This window comes from Kryptolebias marmoratus, linkage group LG1 (assembly GCF_001649575.2).
Source record: "Kryptolebias marmoratus isolate JLee-2015 linkage group LG1, ASM164957v2, whole genome shotgun sequence".
Taxonomy (NCBI): Eukaryota; Metazoa; Chordata; class Actinopteri; order Cyprinodontiformes; family Rivulidae; genus Kryptolebias; species Kryptolebias marmoratus.
In genome coordinates, this window is record NC_051430.1 from 34,406,356 (window position 1) to 34,419,873 (window position 13,518).

The 13,518-nt window shown below is 43.3% G+C and overlaps 1 protein-coding gene across 1 annotated transcript in view; it reads right to left on the reverse strand.

Moving 5' to 3' along the window:
• The window catches only part of ptprz1b (protein tyrosine phosphatase receptor type Z1b), a 28,285-nt gene that overhangs the window by 9,442 nt on the left and 5,325 nt on the right, over positions 1-13,518 (reverse strand). Inside the window, exons 7-21 of the mRNA XM_017438207.3 lie at positions 12,590-12,741; positions 12,415-12,507; positions 12,279-12,345; positions 11,902-12,059; positions 9,499-9,649; positions 8,121-8,305; positions 6,100-6,226; positions 5,964-6,016; positions 5,325-5,714; positions 5,102-5,243; positions 4,812-5,009; positions 2,948-4,210; positions 1,268-1,412; positions 1,098-1,189; positions 933-1,018 (exon numbers count right to left, since the gene is read on the reverse strand). Of these exons, the coding sequence (XP_017293696.1) occupies positions 933-1,018; positions 1,098-1,189; positions 1,268-1,412; positions 2,948-4,210; positions 4,812-5,009; positions 5,102-5,243; positions 5,325-5,714; positions 5,964-6,016; positions 6,100-6,226; positions 8,121-8,305; positions 9,499-9,649; positions 11,902-12,059; positions 12,279-12,345; positions 12,415-12,507; positions 12,590-12,741 (3,302 nt within the window). The remainder of the gene's footprint in view (positions 1-932; positions 1,019-1,097; positions 1,190-1,267; positions 1,413-2,947; positions 4,211-4,811; positions 5,010-5,101; positions 5,244-5,324; positions 5,715-5,963; positions 6,017-6,099; positions 6,227-8,120; positions 8,306-9,498; positions 9,650-11,901; positions 12,060-12,278; positions 12,346-12,414; positions 12,508-12,589; positions 12,742-13,518) is intronic.

Sequence of the window (13,518 nt, forward strand, 5' to 3'; positions counted from 1 at the left end):
AAGAAGAAGAACTTTTTCAGTTAGCGCTTCAGAATCTACCAGTTTAAAAATGGATCCGTTTGTCTTATTTAGAGGGAATCGACGCATTTCACTGAGAGCTGATGATCTTACCGTCAACAAGATTTCTTTAAGATTCCAAGGAAGTCATTAAATCAGGACATTACCGCCACCTGCTGGTGACTGCCGGGAGTTCAGGTCTTCATTTCCGGTTCCTCCATAAGGTCCCGTTGAATTAACAACAAAATAAAAGCTCGTCTTTGGTTTAACCATTGCAGTTAAAAAACCCAAAACGTACCCCTTTTTTATTTTTGCAATTGCTGTTTTTCTAATTTTATTTTGAAAACAAAAAAACACATGCTTGTTTTGTTTTTGCAATTTTATTTTGAAACGAAAAAAACCAAAGAACGAAGCGTACATGGATTGGAATCCCAACTGACCTGATTTAATGTCAAACTGGGAGGAAGAAACAGAGTTTCTTTTCATACAATATATGTAAACATCTGATGTCAACTGTAAAGATGTTGTTTCCTTTTCTTTTTTTGGTTATTTTATTGTTTTACTGGCACAAATCCGATTCCACAGTAAGCACAAAAATATAAAAAATACAAAATAAACAACAGGGGGATCAGTTCTGTGTGTATGAGAGAGAGGTCCATGCCTGGAAACAGAAGTCTCCATTATTCAAACCAATTATTAGGCTGTTTTCAATAGTCTGTCCCTTCTTTTGTCACCCTTCTTGTCAATAAGTCTCGTTTCCAGCTTGATGGATTTGTGTCTTTTGAATTTAGAGACTTGGAAAGAGACATAATTAGTGCTGCAAATTGATGTACACATGGACGTCAACACTGCAATGAATGGTCTTCCTAAAGACCGTGAAGTTAATGCGAGGTTAATTACGTCCTAATCTCCCCTTCGCAGAAAGCCTCACACACCTCAAACTCCTTGCAGAAAGTGTTGGTGCTGTGGAGCTCCATGACGTGCTTCACGAACTGCTTCACCGCCAGCGGCTCGTGGCCGTCTGGAACCAGAGGAGAAACGTTTACCAAGACGGCGTCGTTAACCGCGTTTGCGCCAGATGGGGACTCGTGCAGCGCTACCTGTGCCCAGCAGCAGCGGTGTGGACGGAACGGACAGGACTTTAGGTGACGCGCCGTTATCTGGGTAGAAATGAGCCACCTGGAAGCAGTTTCTGTGACCAAACGGATCAGAATCATCATGAACAGGTGGAAAAAACGGCACAAATTAAGGCGGTGTCGGTAATATCTACCTCCAGTAGATAAGGATGCCCACAAGCACCAGCAGACAGAGGATGGTGAGGGTGGAGACGACGGCCAGAGGAACCACGGTCCTCTTCTCCCTCTCGACACCTTCCACCAGCCCGACCCGAGACTCGTGGCTGCTGTTGCTGCGCTCTGAAGGGAAACACATCGTAACGCTTAAAACAAATATATTCCTACGAGAAAGAGAAGAAAAAGGCAACAATTACCTTTTAAATGAAATATAATCACCAAAACAGACCCTTTTTTCCCCCCACTGAAAATCAATGGGTACTAAAATAGCACAATCAACCAAATCCCAGTTTTTGCAGTGTACCTTTTTGAAGAAGTGAAAATAAATTTTGTGATTTCAACTATAAAATATAAAATTAGAGGGGAAGCCAAAAAAAAAATCACAATAACAACAGAAACAAATGGTTTCTGTCAACAAGGTCAATTGCTTTCTTGATATGTACTAAAGTGGGGAAAAAGACCGTCTCAAACGCTGTTCCTTCTCGGAATAAATCCTGTACCTTCACTCGAAATGCGTCTCGCTTGAGAACGAGACCTCGTGTCTCGATGAGATGACCTACATAAATAAATATAGTCCGTGTCAGTTTCATGGTGCCGCCTTGTTGCCGTTTACGTGCCACCCAAAAACGGGTAACGGCGCCAACACCTGGACCAGGATCAACCAAGTTTAACCAACCAGTTGATTCAAAAGCCAGGATTTCGTGGGCATTTTTTGTGATTGTTGCGGCTAAAATGCCTGATTTCGCGGGGCATTTTCCTAAAAGTTGCAATTTTTTTTTTTACTAAAATCAATAAACAACCATAACTTTTAATATCTAAACCAAAAATACTTCCTAGTTTTGTAAGATAATCCCCAACAAACATTGACATTCTCAAAAGGTGCTTTATTTGAGAACTTTGATAGCTTCTAAACTGACATTCATGAGCATTTCTGGATTGTCCCTGGTCTGCAGCTCTCCTCACATGTTTTGCAGACACAAAGTGTTTGTCGATGCGTTTATGTTCCATGATTACACTGCAGGACGTGCAAAACAGCTGCAGCTGGGGAGGAAACTGGTTTGCTGAAATCTTTGTGGGCAAATGTGAAGCATTAGCGCACATTTTGGCTTCGGTCGCTGCTCCTGCACGCTCCCGGCATTCTGATGTTAACAGGAAGTGACGTCATGTGTCTTCTTCCTGAGTTATTTGGGCTTATTTTGGATTCCACGCTACACAAACCCACAAAGAAGAGACTAGACCGCAGAAACGGTGGCGAATCACTTTAGAAACAATAAATATTGGGTTAAAGTTGCAGTGTTTTGGGCAAAGTTGCGATTTCGCTGGGTTTGCTTGATTTTTCGTTAATAGTTGCGATCGCAACATCGCGAAATCCTGGAGGGTCTGAAAAGAGTGAAACTGAAGATCAAATAACAAACAGCTTATTTAAAAATCAAACCACCTGCACATTCCAATCAGTAGATAAACTGGCCTTTAATATCAATCAACTACTCTGGATGCTAAACATCTCATTAGGTTCAGCTGGTTTTCCTCCTCAAACTCCAATAAATGTTAAAATGATCCTCAGAACTGGGTGGAAAATGATAATCAGTTCTTCCTTTGCCAGTAACAACTTAATGTAATCTTTTCGATCACGTTTTGATAGAAAAAGTCGAATTTACCTTCCGTTTGCTCCTGCTCCTGCTGTGCTGTGGGAGAGTCTGTCACTCTGAACCGAGGGACAGGACTTCTTTCAGCATCAATTAATTCATCCTGCGTGCCGTCTCCAGCCTCACCGCCATAACCTCCAACTCCAACATGCTCTTTATAGTCTCCGTCCTTCTGGTCCTCGTGAGCAAACTTGTCCCCAGGCGGTGGACTGTCTCGACTCCGGTTGTTCTCCTCACGGCTCCTGAACAGCAGGGAATCTACTGTCTGCGTACTTTTTTCCGATCCTAGATCTTCACGATCGTAGCTACTGTTGCTGCTTTCTCCCACAGATTTCAAACCTTCTTGTTCCCCGTTAACTTCCTTCGGACTGACTTTGTCCTCGACTGTAGCGTGTTCTCCAGAACCACTGAAGTCCTCGGCTCCGCTTCCTCTCTCGTTGTAGATTATCCTTCCAGGTTTGGGCTCCGCTTCGCTTTCATTCTCTTCTTTTATTAGCATGTCGAAACTAGCAACAGTGTTGTTCTCATTGGTTTCTTTGTCCAAATTTGTGTAGGTATGAGTCCCAATGTCCAAGTTCTCCTCTTCCTCACCACTTATCTCAATGTCCTCCGAGTTACCCTCTTTCTTGGGACCCACTTGATTACTTACCCCGTCTGCGGTTATATTGCTCGACTTGCTCGCCTCTGTGGTTTCACCGGTGCTTTGAAAAGCAGAAAGCGGAAACCGAACGTCTGCATCTTGATCCGATTCCTCACTGGACGTGTTGCTGTCGTGGCCGGAACCGGATCCGCTGACGTCTGCCGGACTATCTGCCCAATCCGGACCGCTGGCATCAAAGAAAGACGAGTCTACGCTTGCATCGCGCTCGTCCTCGTCTCCGTTTGCGCTGGCTTCCTCTTCAATGTCGCGATCCGATTCAAGGGTGTCTTTAATCGAGCCATCACTTTGGGTTTGAGGAGTACTTGGGGCATTTTTGTCAATCGTGGCTGTCGTTATCGAATGGGCGACAGTCCAATAACCATATGGTAAGGAAATTGGGAGATCCCGAGAACCCAAAGCAGTAAAAGTTAAATGATCTAAATTTAACCCTGTGGAGCTCAAAGACTTCCCCTCAAAGAGGCTGCTGGTGTATTTGCTGACAGGTTCAACTCCATCAGAGACCGAGTGTTCAGGGTTTCTGGGGTTGGAGATCATTCCGTCGGGATGGTTCGGAGAGTCGGTGAAACCAGACCGACCGATTCCCGAGTCTTCAGTCCTGGGTGCGGGTGCATTTGCTGCAGGGAAAGCCAAAACAGAAGTGCGTTCTCTTCAAATGTATTTCCTTCCTTCCTTTTTCTTGCCGAGAAAGACGAAAGGAAAGTTCTCCACACTAGAAACAAGAAGCAAGCCAAGACCGTCTTTAAGACAAAAGCGCCTGGAAAGAAGAACCCAAGTTCGGTTTTATTCAGGGCAGAGAAAAACGGACAACCACCAGAGAGCACCGCTGAGCCACAGGAAGGGAAAACGGACAGAGAAAGTCCAAGAAGCAGACGTCAATCACCAAGCTTGAGTGGATTCGAGTGGATTATTACGAGGCAGGAAAACTCTGACCTCGTTGAGCGGCATGCAGAAAGATTCGCCGAAGAGTCCCCTGATTATCACACCAATCACAATCAACGCCTCTTTATTCCTCACGGCCATCATTATTACCACCACCGACATTCTCCACACCATGTCACCTTGCAAAATGACCCCCAAACAGACGACAGAGCGCAGCAGTGATTAGCTGCACAGTTGCGAGCCAATAAAGGAGAAAGGCAATCATCTGCTGCAATTAAGTCCAGCTGTCTACCCACCATGGGGGGACATTTACACAGAGATGCTCTCTTGTCTTACCATTGAACAGCGGCTGAGTGGTGTGCATCAACACTCGGAGCAGAGAAGAGGTGGAGAACGAGTTGTAGAGCGAGTTGCCGGCGGTTGTCACGATTTCTTTTGTCCAAACGGACGAAGGCGTGGAGGAATCCGAGGGGATGGCCTCCTGTCCAGGTTTGTTTCCGGGGGCTCCGCTGTCCTCGGAGGACGACGGTGGGCCTTTGTGAAAAAAAATTTGCAAGAAGTGGCTAAACGGGAGACGACATATGAGCCAGCTGTGGTTAGAAATGAAGATCTGTGTCAAATCTGACCTGGCACCTCTGGTGTGGGGTTCGAGGTGGTGACCACGTCTTCGAAGAAGACATCCGTGACCCGGACGTCCTCCACTGGAGGGGTGAACAGGTTGGAGAGGCCGTTTTTACTGCCTTGGTCTGGCGGATCATCGTCTTTTGACTGTGGCAAAAACAGGAAACGGATCAAAACTTTCAGACTTTTTGTGACACAATCAAATCAAACGAAAGCATCGATTCTGACCGGCATGGACAGCGACGCCTCTTCTGTGATTTGCCGACGGACTGACGGCATTGTGGTGGCGCGGACCACCGGAAACAGGAACCCCGGCTGATGAGTCACCCGATTCACCCAGATGGCGCTGTTGCTCTCAAAACCCGAACCTGTAAAGGGTCGGTGTTCTGGGATCAGCTGTTCGCCCTCGATCCAGTTCTGATTGGGCTCGTTTGGGCTCGGTTCCGGAGTCTGGAGGGTTGACTGGACGCCGGACTTTTGGGTTTGGTCCGTAGGTGGGTGCTGGCGCTGCGTAGGCTGGTTCTGGTAAACTCTTGTCTGCTCTGCTGGGATTTCCTCCACTGGGCTGTGGTCTTCTGTTGCCAGATTCACATTTTTCCACACAGTTAGAGAATAGTCCTACAAAGAGATGAAAAAAACAACCATTTATTTGTTTTGTATTTTTATTTTATGCTCCCACTTCCCATTTAAAGAGCAACATAAAATCAGGCTTGTGTCAGAGAAAATTAACTGCAGTATTTCCTGATTTAAGAGTCCTTCATCAAGTCGCCGGTCTCCAAATGTTCAGTGACAAGCCTTGACTAACATAATAACACCAATTTGCATAATAATTAGGTTCACCAATCAGAGAAACAAGCCTGTAAGTACCTCTCTGTTGCTTTCAGATTCCTTCGCGTTGCCGTCAGGGTTGGAATCACTTTCTGGACCAGGAGAAAACAAAAATAAACCTTTCGGTGAGTAAAACGTTTCAAGCTTTTCTTACAAAGCTTGTGTCAGTCAGTACCGGGCTCCTCCAACGGCATGTCCACGATGATCTCGTCACTCCATCGCCCTCGGAGGCCGTTGGTGCAAACCGCCACCACCCGGACCACGTAGCTGCTGTTGGCCAGCAGGTTGGAGATGATGGCGCCCTGCAGAGTCCGTTAAAATCAGTTTTATTCCATCTGACATAGAGCCAAAACTAACCCTAACCCAAAATGTTCCATTGACGCTGAATACATGCTTTAATTTAATTTTTTATACTAATTTTGTTCAAATTAACACATAAGTACTGTATGTAAAACAATATTTATTGCACTTTCCTGAACAAAACCACAAAAATAATCGTAATAAATATTAAATATAAATACAAAACGTTACTCAACACAATTTCAGTTTTACTCATATACCACATTTATAAAAAAAACCTAAAACCTTGTCGACCAAACAGGTAAAACAAAGGGTCAGAGATAAAAACAATAGTGCTCAGAGTTTATGTTTTAAATGAGTCCCAGCTGCACACCACTTCTTTGCTCAATATCTATAAAATGACTGAGTTACTGCCATTTTTGTGTAATTAGCTAATTAGTTAATTAGCACAGAAACAACCAGGTACATAATCAAATACAGATAAAAACACCAAAATCAAATATAAAGATACAGAAGTAAAAACATCAATCATGTAAATCTAAATGAAATATAAGATAACCTAAATAAAGTCATGAAACTAAACATATCTAAACATGAGCTAAAACAGTCAAAATAGTAGCTAAAATAATTAAAATGAAGTCATGATAAAGTTAAAGCTGAACTAAACAACAATTAGGAATCTAACAATCTCTAAAATATGAGCTAAGATAAACTAAACTAAAGTAAATGTGCAGGAAGGCTAAATAAGCTAACATAAACTGAAACATGACAATGCTAAGCTAAAGGTACCAAGAGGCTAGCTAGTAGTACCAAAAGCCCGCTAAACAGCCAGCTGTAGATGTACATCCAACCATTACTGTAAGAGTTTCATTACAATCCCTGCAGTGGTTCATGAGAAAAAGACAAACACACACACACACACACACACACACACACACACACACACACACACACACACACACACACACACACACACACACAAAAAGACTGAGAATGGGATGCCATCCCACAGCAGTGTGTGACCAAGCTAACAGAGCTGTGGCTGCGTATGGTTCTTCCACATTCTATCGAGGCCCGTGTTTACTAAAATCTTTAACTGGTAACCTGCATTTTCCTAACAATTGTGGCCCCATTTAAAGGATTTATTAGTATTTTTACAACCAAAAATAATAAACCAAACATTTTTTTGTACTAAGTTCATATAAAATATATTAGATGGAATAAATAAACGGACTGTTCTTAGACAGGAGGCCACTCAAAGTACTTTACAACCCAATCTGTGCCCTCATTTGAATAAATGAATAAATCATTCTATAGAGTCTAATCAGTGCTTTAGATCACATTTATCCACTGAGGGGTTCAGTGTCTGGCCCAGTGGCTGTTGCCAGGAATTGAACCTCTAACCTCGACTGCTCTAACCACTGATCCACAGCACCCACCCCTAAAAATAATAAAATATATCTAAAGTATAAATCCAGTAGTTGCTGTTATATTAATGATATAAAAACAAAATGGAACAGTTAAAAAATAGGCACCATTTTACAAAAAAAATCATTTAAAACAATTTAAAAACATTAAAGTTAACCTAAAACTGTGGAATTACACGAATGTACACAAAAACAGATAATGTTGCAAACGTACTCCCACAGTTTTAAAACACAAACCCTGAGTCACACCCAGGGAAGTTCAGTGGCCTGTTAACGAGCCCATTAATTATCCAATCACTTTGTCTGAATCTGAGAACGAGAGTGGACGAACGAGGAGAATTTTAACATCAAAAACGCTGATATTTGCTGCAGGAGCGTTAGAAATTCCTGCAGTTTCCCACAATTCTCTCTTTATGTGTCAAACACAGCAGATAATGGTGGAAAACGTTGACGAGGAGCTCGTTCTCACCACGTCTTGGTCTCCGTCCGTCCTGTACTCCTGCTTGTTCTGCCCCCGGTCCTGGAGGATCTGGAAGCTGACCGTGTACCAGTCGATGGCGGTGTCGAACACGGCCCGGGGGCGCTCCCACGTCACCACGATGGTGGTGTCGTTCTGCGCGTCGGCCTGGACGTTCTGGGGCTCCGAGGTGCAGGCTGGAGAGACGGCGGAGAGGAAACCGTATCCGAGAATAAACGAGATTAAAAAGAACAGGAATAAAAAGGAGATGCAACACCTTTATGATGCAACTTTAGATTTAAGTTCAAAGTGTTTGAACGCAACTTGAAGTTAATTGACTTGACAGGAAATATAAGAGCTCTGGAGCGAGTGGGTGGTGTAAAAAAGAAAAAAAAAAAAAGCGCCTTTTCTGAATTTCTGACTACTTTATTTCAATTTCAAATAGAGCCGCAGAAAAAAATTGTGTATGCTGAGAGAAGCAAGACGACTGAACTACAAAGCGAAGCTCCCTGGCAACCCAAAAGATCCACTTTGGATCTGGGTCGACTTCGAGAAAGAGGGCGATTCAATGTTTTTTTAGAAAGTTGGTGAAATTCAGAAGCCATGCTGTGAGTTCAAAGCTGTGTTGATCTGCTGATCGATACCAGTTTCTAGGACTGAGCTGTTTTAGATCAATAAATTTAAAAAAAATTAAATAAATCAGTAAGACAGCACGTGATAATTAATGACTATTCACGCCCCCTGATGGAATTATTTATTTTGCATCAGATCAAGCTCAAAGTAAAATATAAAAAAGAACATTTTTATTTAGATCACCTTAAATGTGAACACTCAGTATATCTTTTAAGTTTATTTATTAACCAATAGGGATTAAGCACATTAAATGGCAATTTAATGTGAATTTGTCTTTCTTTCGTCCTTATCTGCATTATAAACACGGAAAAATGTAATTGAATAAATTGTATCAAGTTGGGGAGTCAATTGGTTAGGTTTTGTCATATTTTTTCTTGTGCAATGAATGAAAACTTGTCTATCACAGGGGCGCCACCAAAAGGGGGGCCGAGAGGGGCAATGCCCCCCCCAACGGCCCCCCTTGGCCAGACAGATTTATCATCCTGATTTTTTTTGGGGGTGTGGAGTTTTAATTTCAGATGGCAGACCCTCATAAACTTAAAAATATTGTAAAAAATATAAGAATTTTCTACTCGGATTTGTGATTTTGTGTGATTTTAGGTCTGTTGTGTTAGTACAGCAGGTCAAAAGTTTAAAAAATGACTCCAAACATGGCACTTTTAGGGTGAAATATGAAGAAAATTTAAAATCCGGTTTCACCCTCGACCTTCGAGGGTTAAGCGGCTGAAAACGGGATGGCGTTTAGGTGACGGCGTACTTGGTGTGAGCACGTCCTCGACCCCGGTGTAGGAGGCGAACACCTGACCCATAAACTGCTGCTGCTGCTCCCTGAAGTTGTTCTGCAGATAATCCTTCAGTATAACATATCCGGTCTGCTCCATGGTCATTACCTCGCAGAACGCCTCCAGCTGGTGAGACACAGACAGAGACAACGTCAGGAGAGAGAAAGAAACGTGCCGTCAGTCTTGTCTCTGTTTAGTTTGCCAAAGTGAACCAAAAAGCCGATGCTTGTAACTGCGTGCGCTTTTAAGAGGCTTGTGCTTCTGCCAGGGAAGACAGCTCTATTTTTGGTTGGTGTGAACATGCTTGTGTCATGCTTTGCCATCCAAACACTAAAACCCACTCGAACCCCTGATGGGGCCTTATTTGCTTTTCTTCCACTTTAAAACTAATGATTGCTTCACGGACTCCCACAGGCTCCTTAAACGTCTTCAGTCAGGAATCCAATGTTACTCTGTCAGCTTGTTTTGCTGTTTTTAAACCAGATCTGTTCACACAACTGGTCTGAAACCAGCAACAAATACAATGCTGGGATCCCATCCATCCATCCATGGACCGGTAAATCGACTCAACAGACCGGAGCGAAACACTCGTTAGCGCCGATTCGTTGGTCCTTCTCTAGCTCCGTCCTGCCCTCACTCCCTTAATCTGAGACCCCCACCCCAAACTGGAATGTGAATTACTAAGGTCAAGGCTTCAAGACCTCATCAGACATCTGTAAAAAATAGACATGAAACCTTAAAGTCAGACCCTCCAGGATTTCACGATGTTGCGATCGCAACTATTAACGCAAAATCAAGCAAACCCCGCAAAATCGCAACTTTAACTCAATATTTACTGTTTCTGAAGTGATTCACCACCATTTCTGCGGTCTAGTCTCTTCTTTGTGGGTTTGTGTAGCGTGGAATACAAAATAAGCCCAAATAACTCAGGAAGAAGACACGTGACGTCACTTCCTGTTAACATCAGGATGCCGGGAGCGTGCAGGAGCAGCGACCGAAGCCAAAATGTGCGCTAATGCTTCACATTTGCCCACAAAGATTTCAGCAAAACACCGCAGTGAAGTTAGTTTGGATATTCGCGCTCCGCGGAGTTAGCGGCGTCTAGCTCACGGCTGACCCGAAACAGGAACGCTAATGCCGACGAAATCCTGGAGAAACTGGTTAAAGTTCCTAAAGCAGACACCCTCCTGCCCTTGAGATCCTGACAGTAACCCCCCCACACACAAGACTGGAGACGTGGAACAAGATCCACTTTGTGCAAGAATGCAGACACAAGTTTGTCTTTGGTTTTAGTGAACAAACAGCCCTCAGGAGTCCCTCTCGCAGCACCCCCTACAAAAATCCTCATAAGCCTTTCTCCAAGTCCACAAAACCCATTTAGACCCAGTCAAACTCTCATGACCCTCCTTGAGCAACTTGACCAGAGTGAAGACCTGCTCCACTGGTCCACGAGATGCTCAACCATCAACCAGTTTGGAAAAAGGTGGAAAATCGACTGTAAATTTCCTCGAAAGCTGAAGAACTTTGGAAATGCTCCAAATTAGAAACTTTCCATGGGAGTTATGGGAACCAAACTGGAAATGGGAGGTAATTTAAACAAAATGTATTAAATCCATTATCACAGGCAGATAATGAGTTTGACCCAAAGTTTATAAAAGTAACAAATTTAATGAAGGTCACTGAGTTACAAACTTTTAGACATTTTTATAGTTCTATTGTTTGTCGTTGTAACACTTTTCTAAATATGTGTTTTTTGTTATTTTATGCACAAATCAAATGTTTGCATATCACAAAAAGAAATTTAGTTGCAGAAAATGTCAAAATTCATTTACACAACTCTCACCAAACTGATATTTTTTTAACTTTTTTGTCATTTTTTTCTACCTAATAATCTAATTTAAGTAAATTACATTTCACAGCAAAACTCTGAACTAAACGTTGTACATGGTATTATTTCCATTTGTTCGTAAATGTGATAGATTTAATAATTTTTTAGGGTGCGGTACCACTCATTGCATGGTGCAAAAACATAAGCCTTGTTAAAGGCCAAGCGTCAATATTTCAATTTCCATTTAGTCCCATAAATTCCTTTTCATTTCCTATTTAAAGTTCCCAGGGGTGAAAATTTCTAGAATTTTGCAACATTGGGAACTGAAACTATTTAAACATCCAAAGATTTCCTTGTTTTGTTAGAAAGCTTTTAGGAGATATTTACTAGTTAGATGTGTTGAAGTTGTTTAATATGTGAATATTGTTTAAATGTCATCCGTGCTGCAGAGGGATTCAGAGCTGAAAGGTACACGCTGAATTACAGGGTTGATGCAAACCAGCGTGACATTTCATGAAAAATAAACACGCGAGCAATAAAATTCACCGACCTGAGACTCCGATATGGCAGCGGCGTGTTTAAAGACGATCCATTCCACCGATTCGGAGCAGGGCGGAGACGTCAGCGAGCCGTTGTAGATGTAGTATTTATCGGTGATGTTTGGCAGCAGGGAGCGCAGGACGAAAGCGTCCACTGTCCCACTCTTACCTGATGAAAACCACAAAAAAACACACAATTTTTAGAGGTTTTAGTTGGAGAATCTGCGCAGACAAGTTCCCTCCAATTTCTCATCTCGCAACAAACTAATTTACATTGCGCTCCATAGGTTCACTAACAATACTTCACCAGAACAAAACTTTAATCCAGGTTCTACAGTTAAAGACTTGTGCAGAGTTGTGCATGCAGAGTTCGTTAGCAGTGACCCACCAAACCTGGTGACCGTCTCTATGGCTTCCTGAACAGGAATGAAGTTCTCATTGTCTTCCAAGCTAACCTGCAGACAAAAGAAAGCTATAAGATTGATTTTATTTAAAGAATAACAAGCTAACCACTATCATCTTACCTCAAAGAGTACCGCCAAGGCAGCAACCCTCCCTCCTTCCCTAATTGCATCATCCAGACTTTGGAAATCCGGATTGTAACAGTAGATCTGCATCTAATGGAAACCAGAAGAAAACAAGTGCTTTTAATGCAGATTTTACAACAACAGCACATCCGGTGGACCGCGGCTGTTTTACCTCCAGCGGGTATTTCATCCCGTTCAGGCTGTGTTCGGACCCGGCCGACGTCGCGTTGCAGCGACCCCAGTGGAAGTTGAGGCTGGCGACGCGAAACCTGGAGCTCAGTCCTCCGCCGCTCACGAAAAACTCCCCATCCACATTTATGGTCACTAAAAAAACACAATTTAAACGGCATTATGTAGGTGTCAGAAAGAGGCCAGGGCGTATCCTCAAATATCTGGAAGCCCTTTCATCCATCCAGCTCCGGGAGTCACAGACGAAAATCGCTTCCGGTTGAAAGAGGAAGCGCCTTGACGTGTGCGTTCATGCAGCCTATCGCCCTGATGGCGTCCAAGAAGCTCTAAATGTGTCTTTGGGGACAATGCACTGAGGAAAAGGCATGTCTGTACTTTAGGCTCAAAACAGTTTGGATAATCACCAATTACTGGCAGCTGTGGTGTTATCAGGCAGTTGCTGGAACATCAGAACAGCGAGTGAAAGTCAGTAAATGGAATAGATGACGTGCCACAGGGGTCACAGTGTGGGTTTGCATGAGGTCAGGTAGTTGTATGGTACAATGATCCAGCATGTGAGGCCCAGCACCGGAACCAGTGGAGACATGAGGGAACCCACACAATAAGGTTGTAACCAGGACTGTAGCTCCCACTGAGGACCCCGAGGTCCGGACCTCAGTGTTTTATAAAAACATGAATCCAAACAAGGCTTCTGAACGGCGTGGTTCTCTGCGTAGCTCCACCAGTTTCCTGTAGGAGGCGCTGCAACTGTGTGCATCTGCAGCCAAACTCAATGTCTACGAAGAAGAGCGCAGCTTTGCTACCTTACTGCTAAAATAAAGACCAGAAGAAGAAGAGCGCCACTTACCGTGAAACACAACCGAGGTAACTCGCTGAAAATATTCTCCTTCAATTCCACGAAGCTGAAGTTGG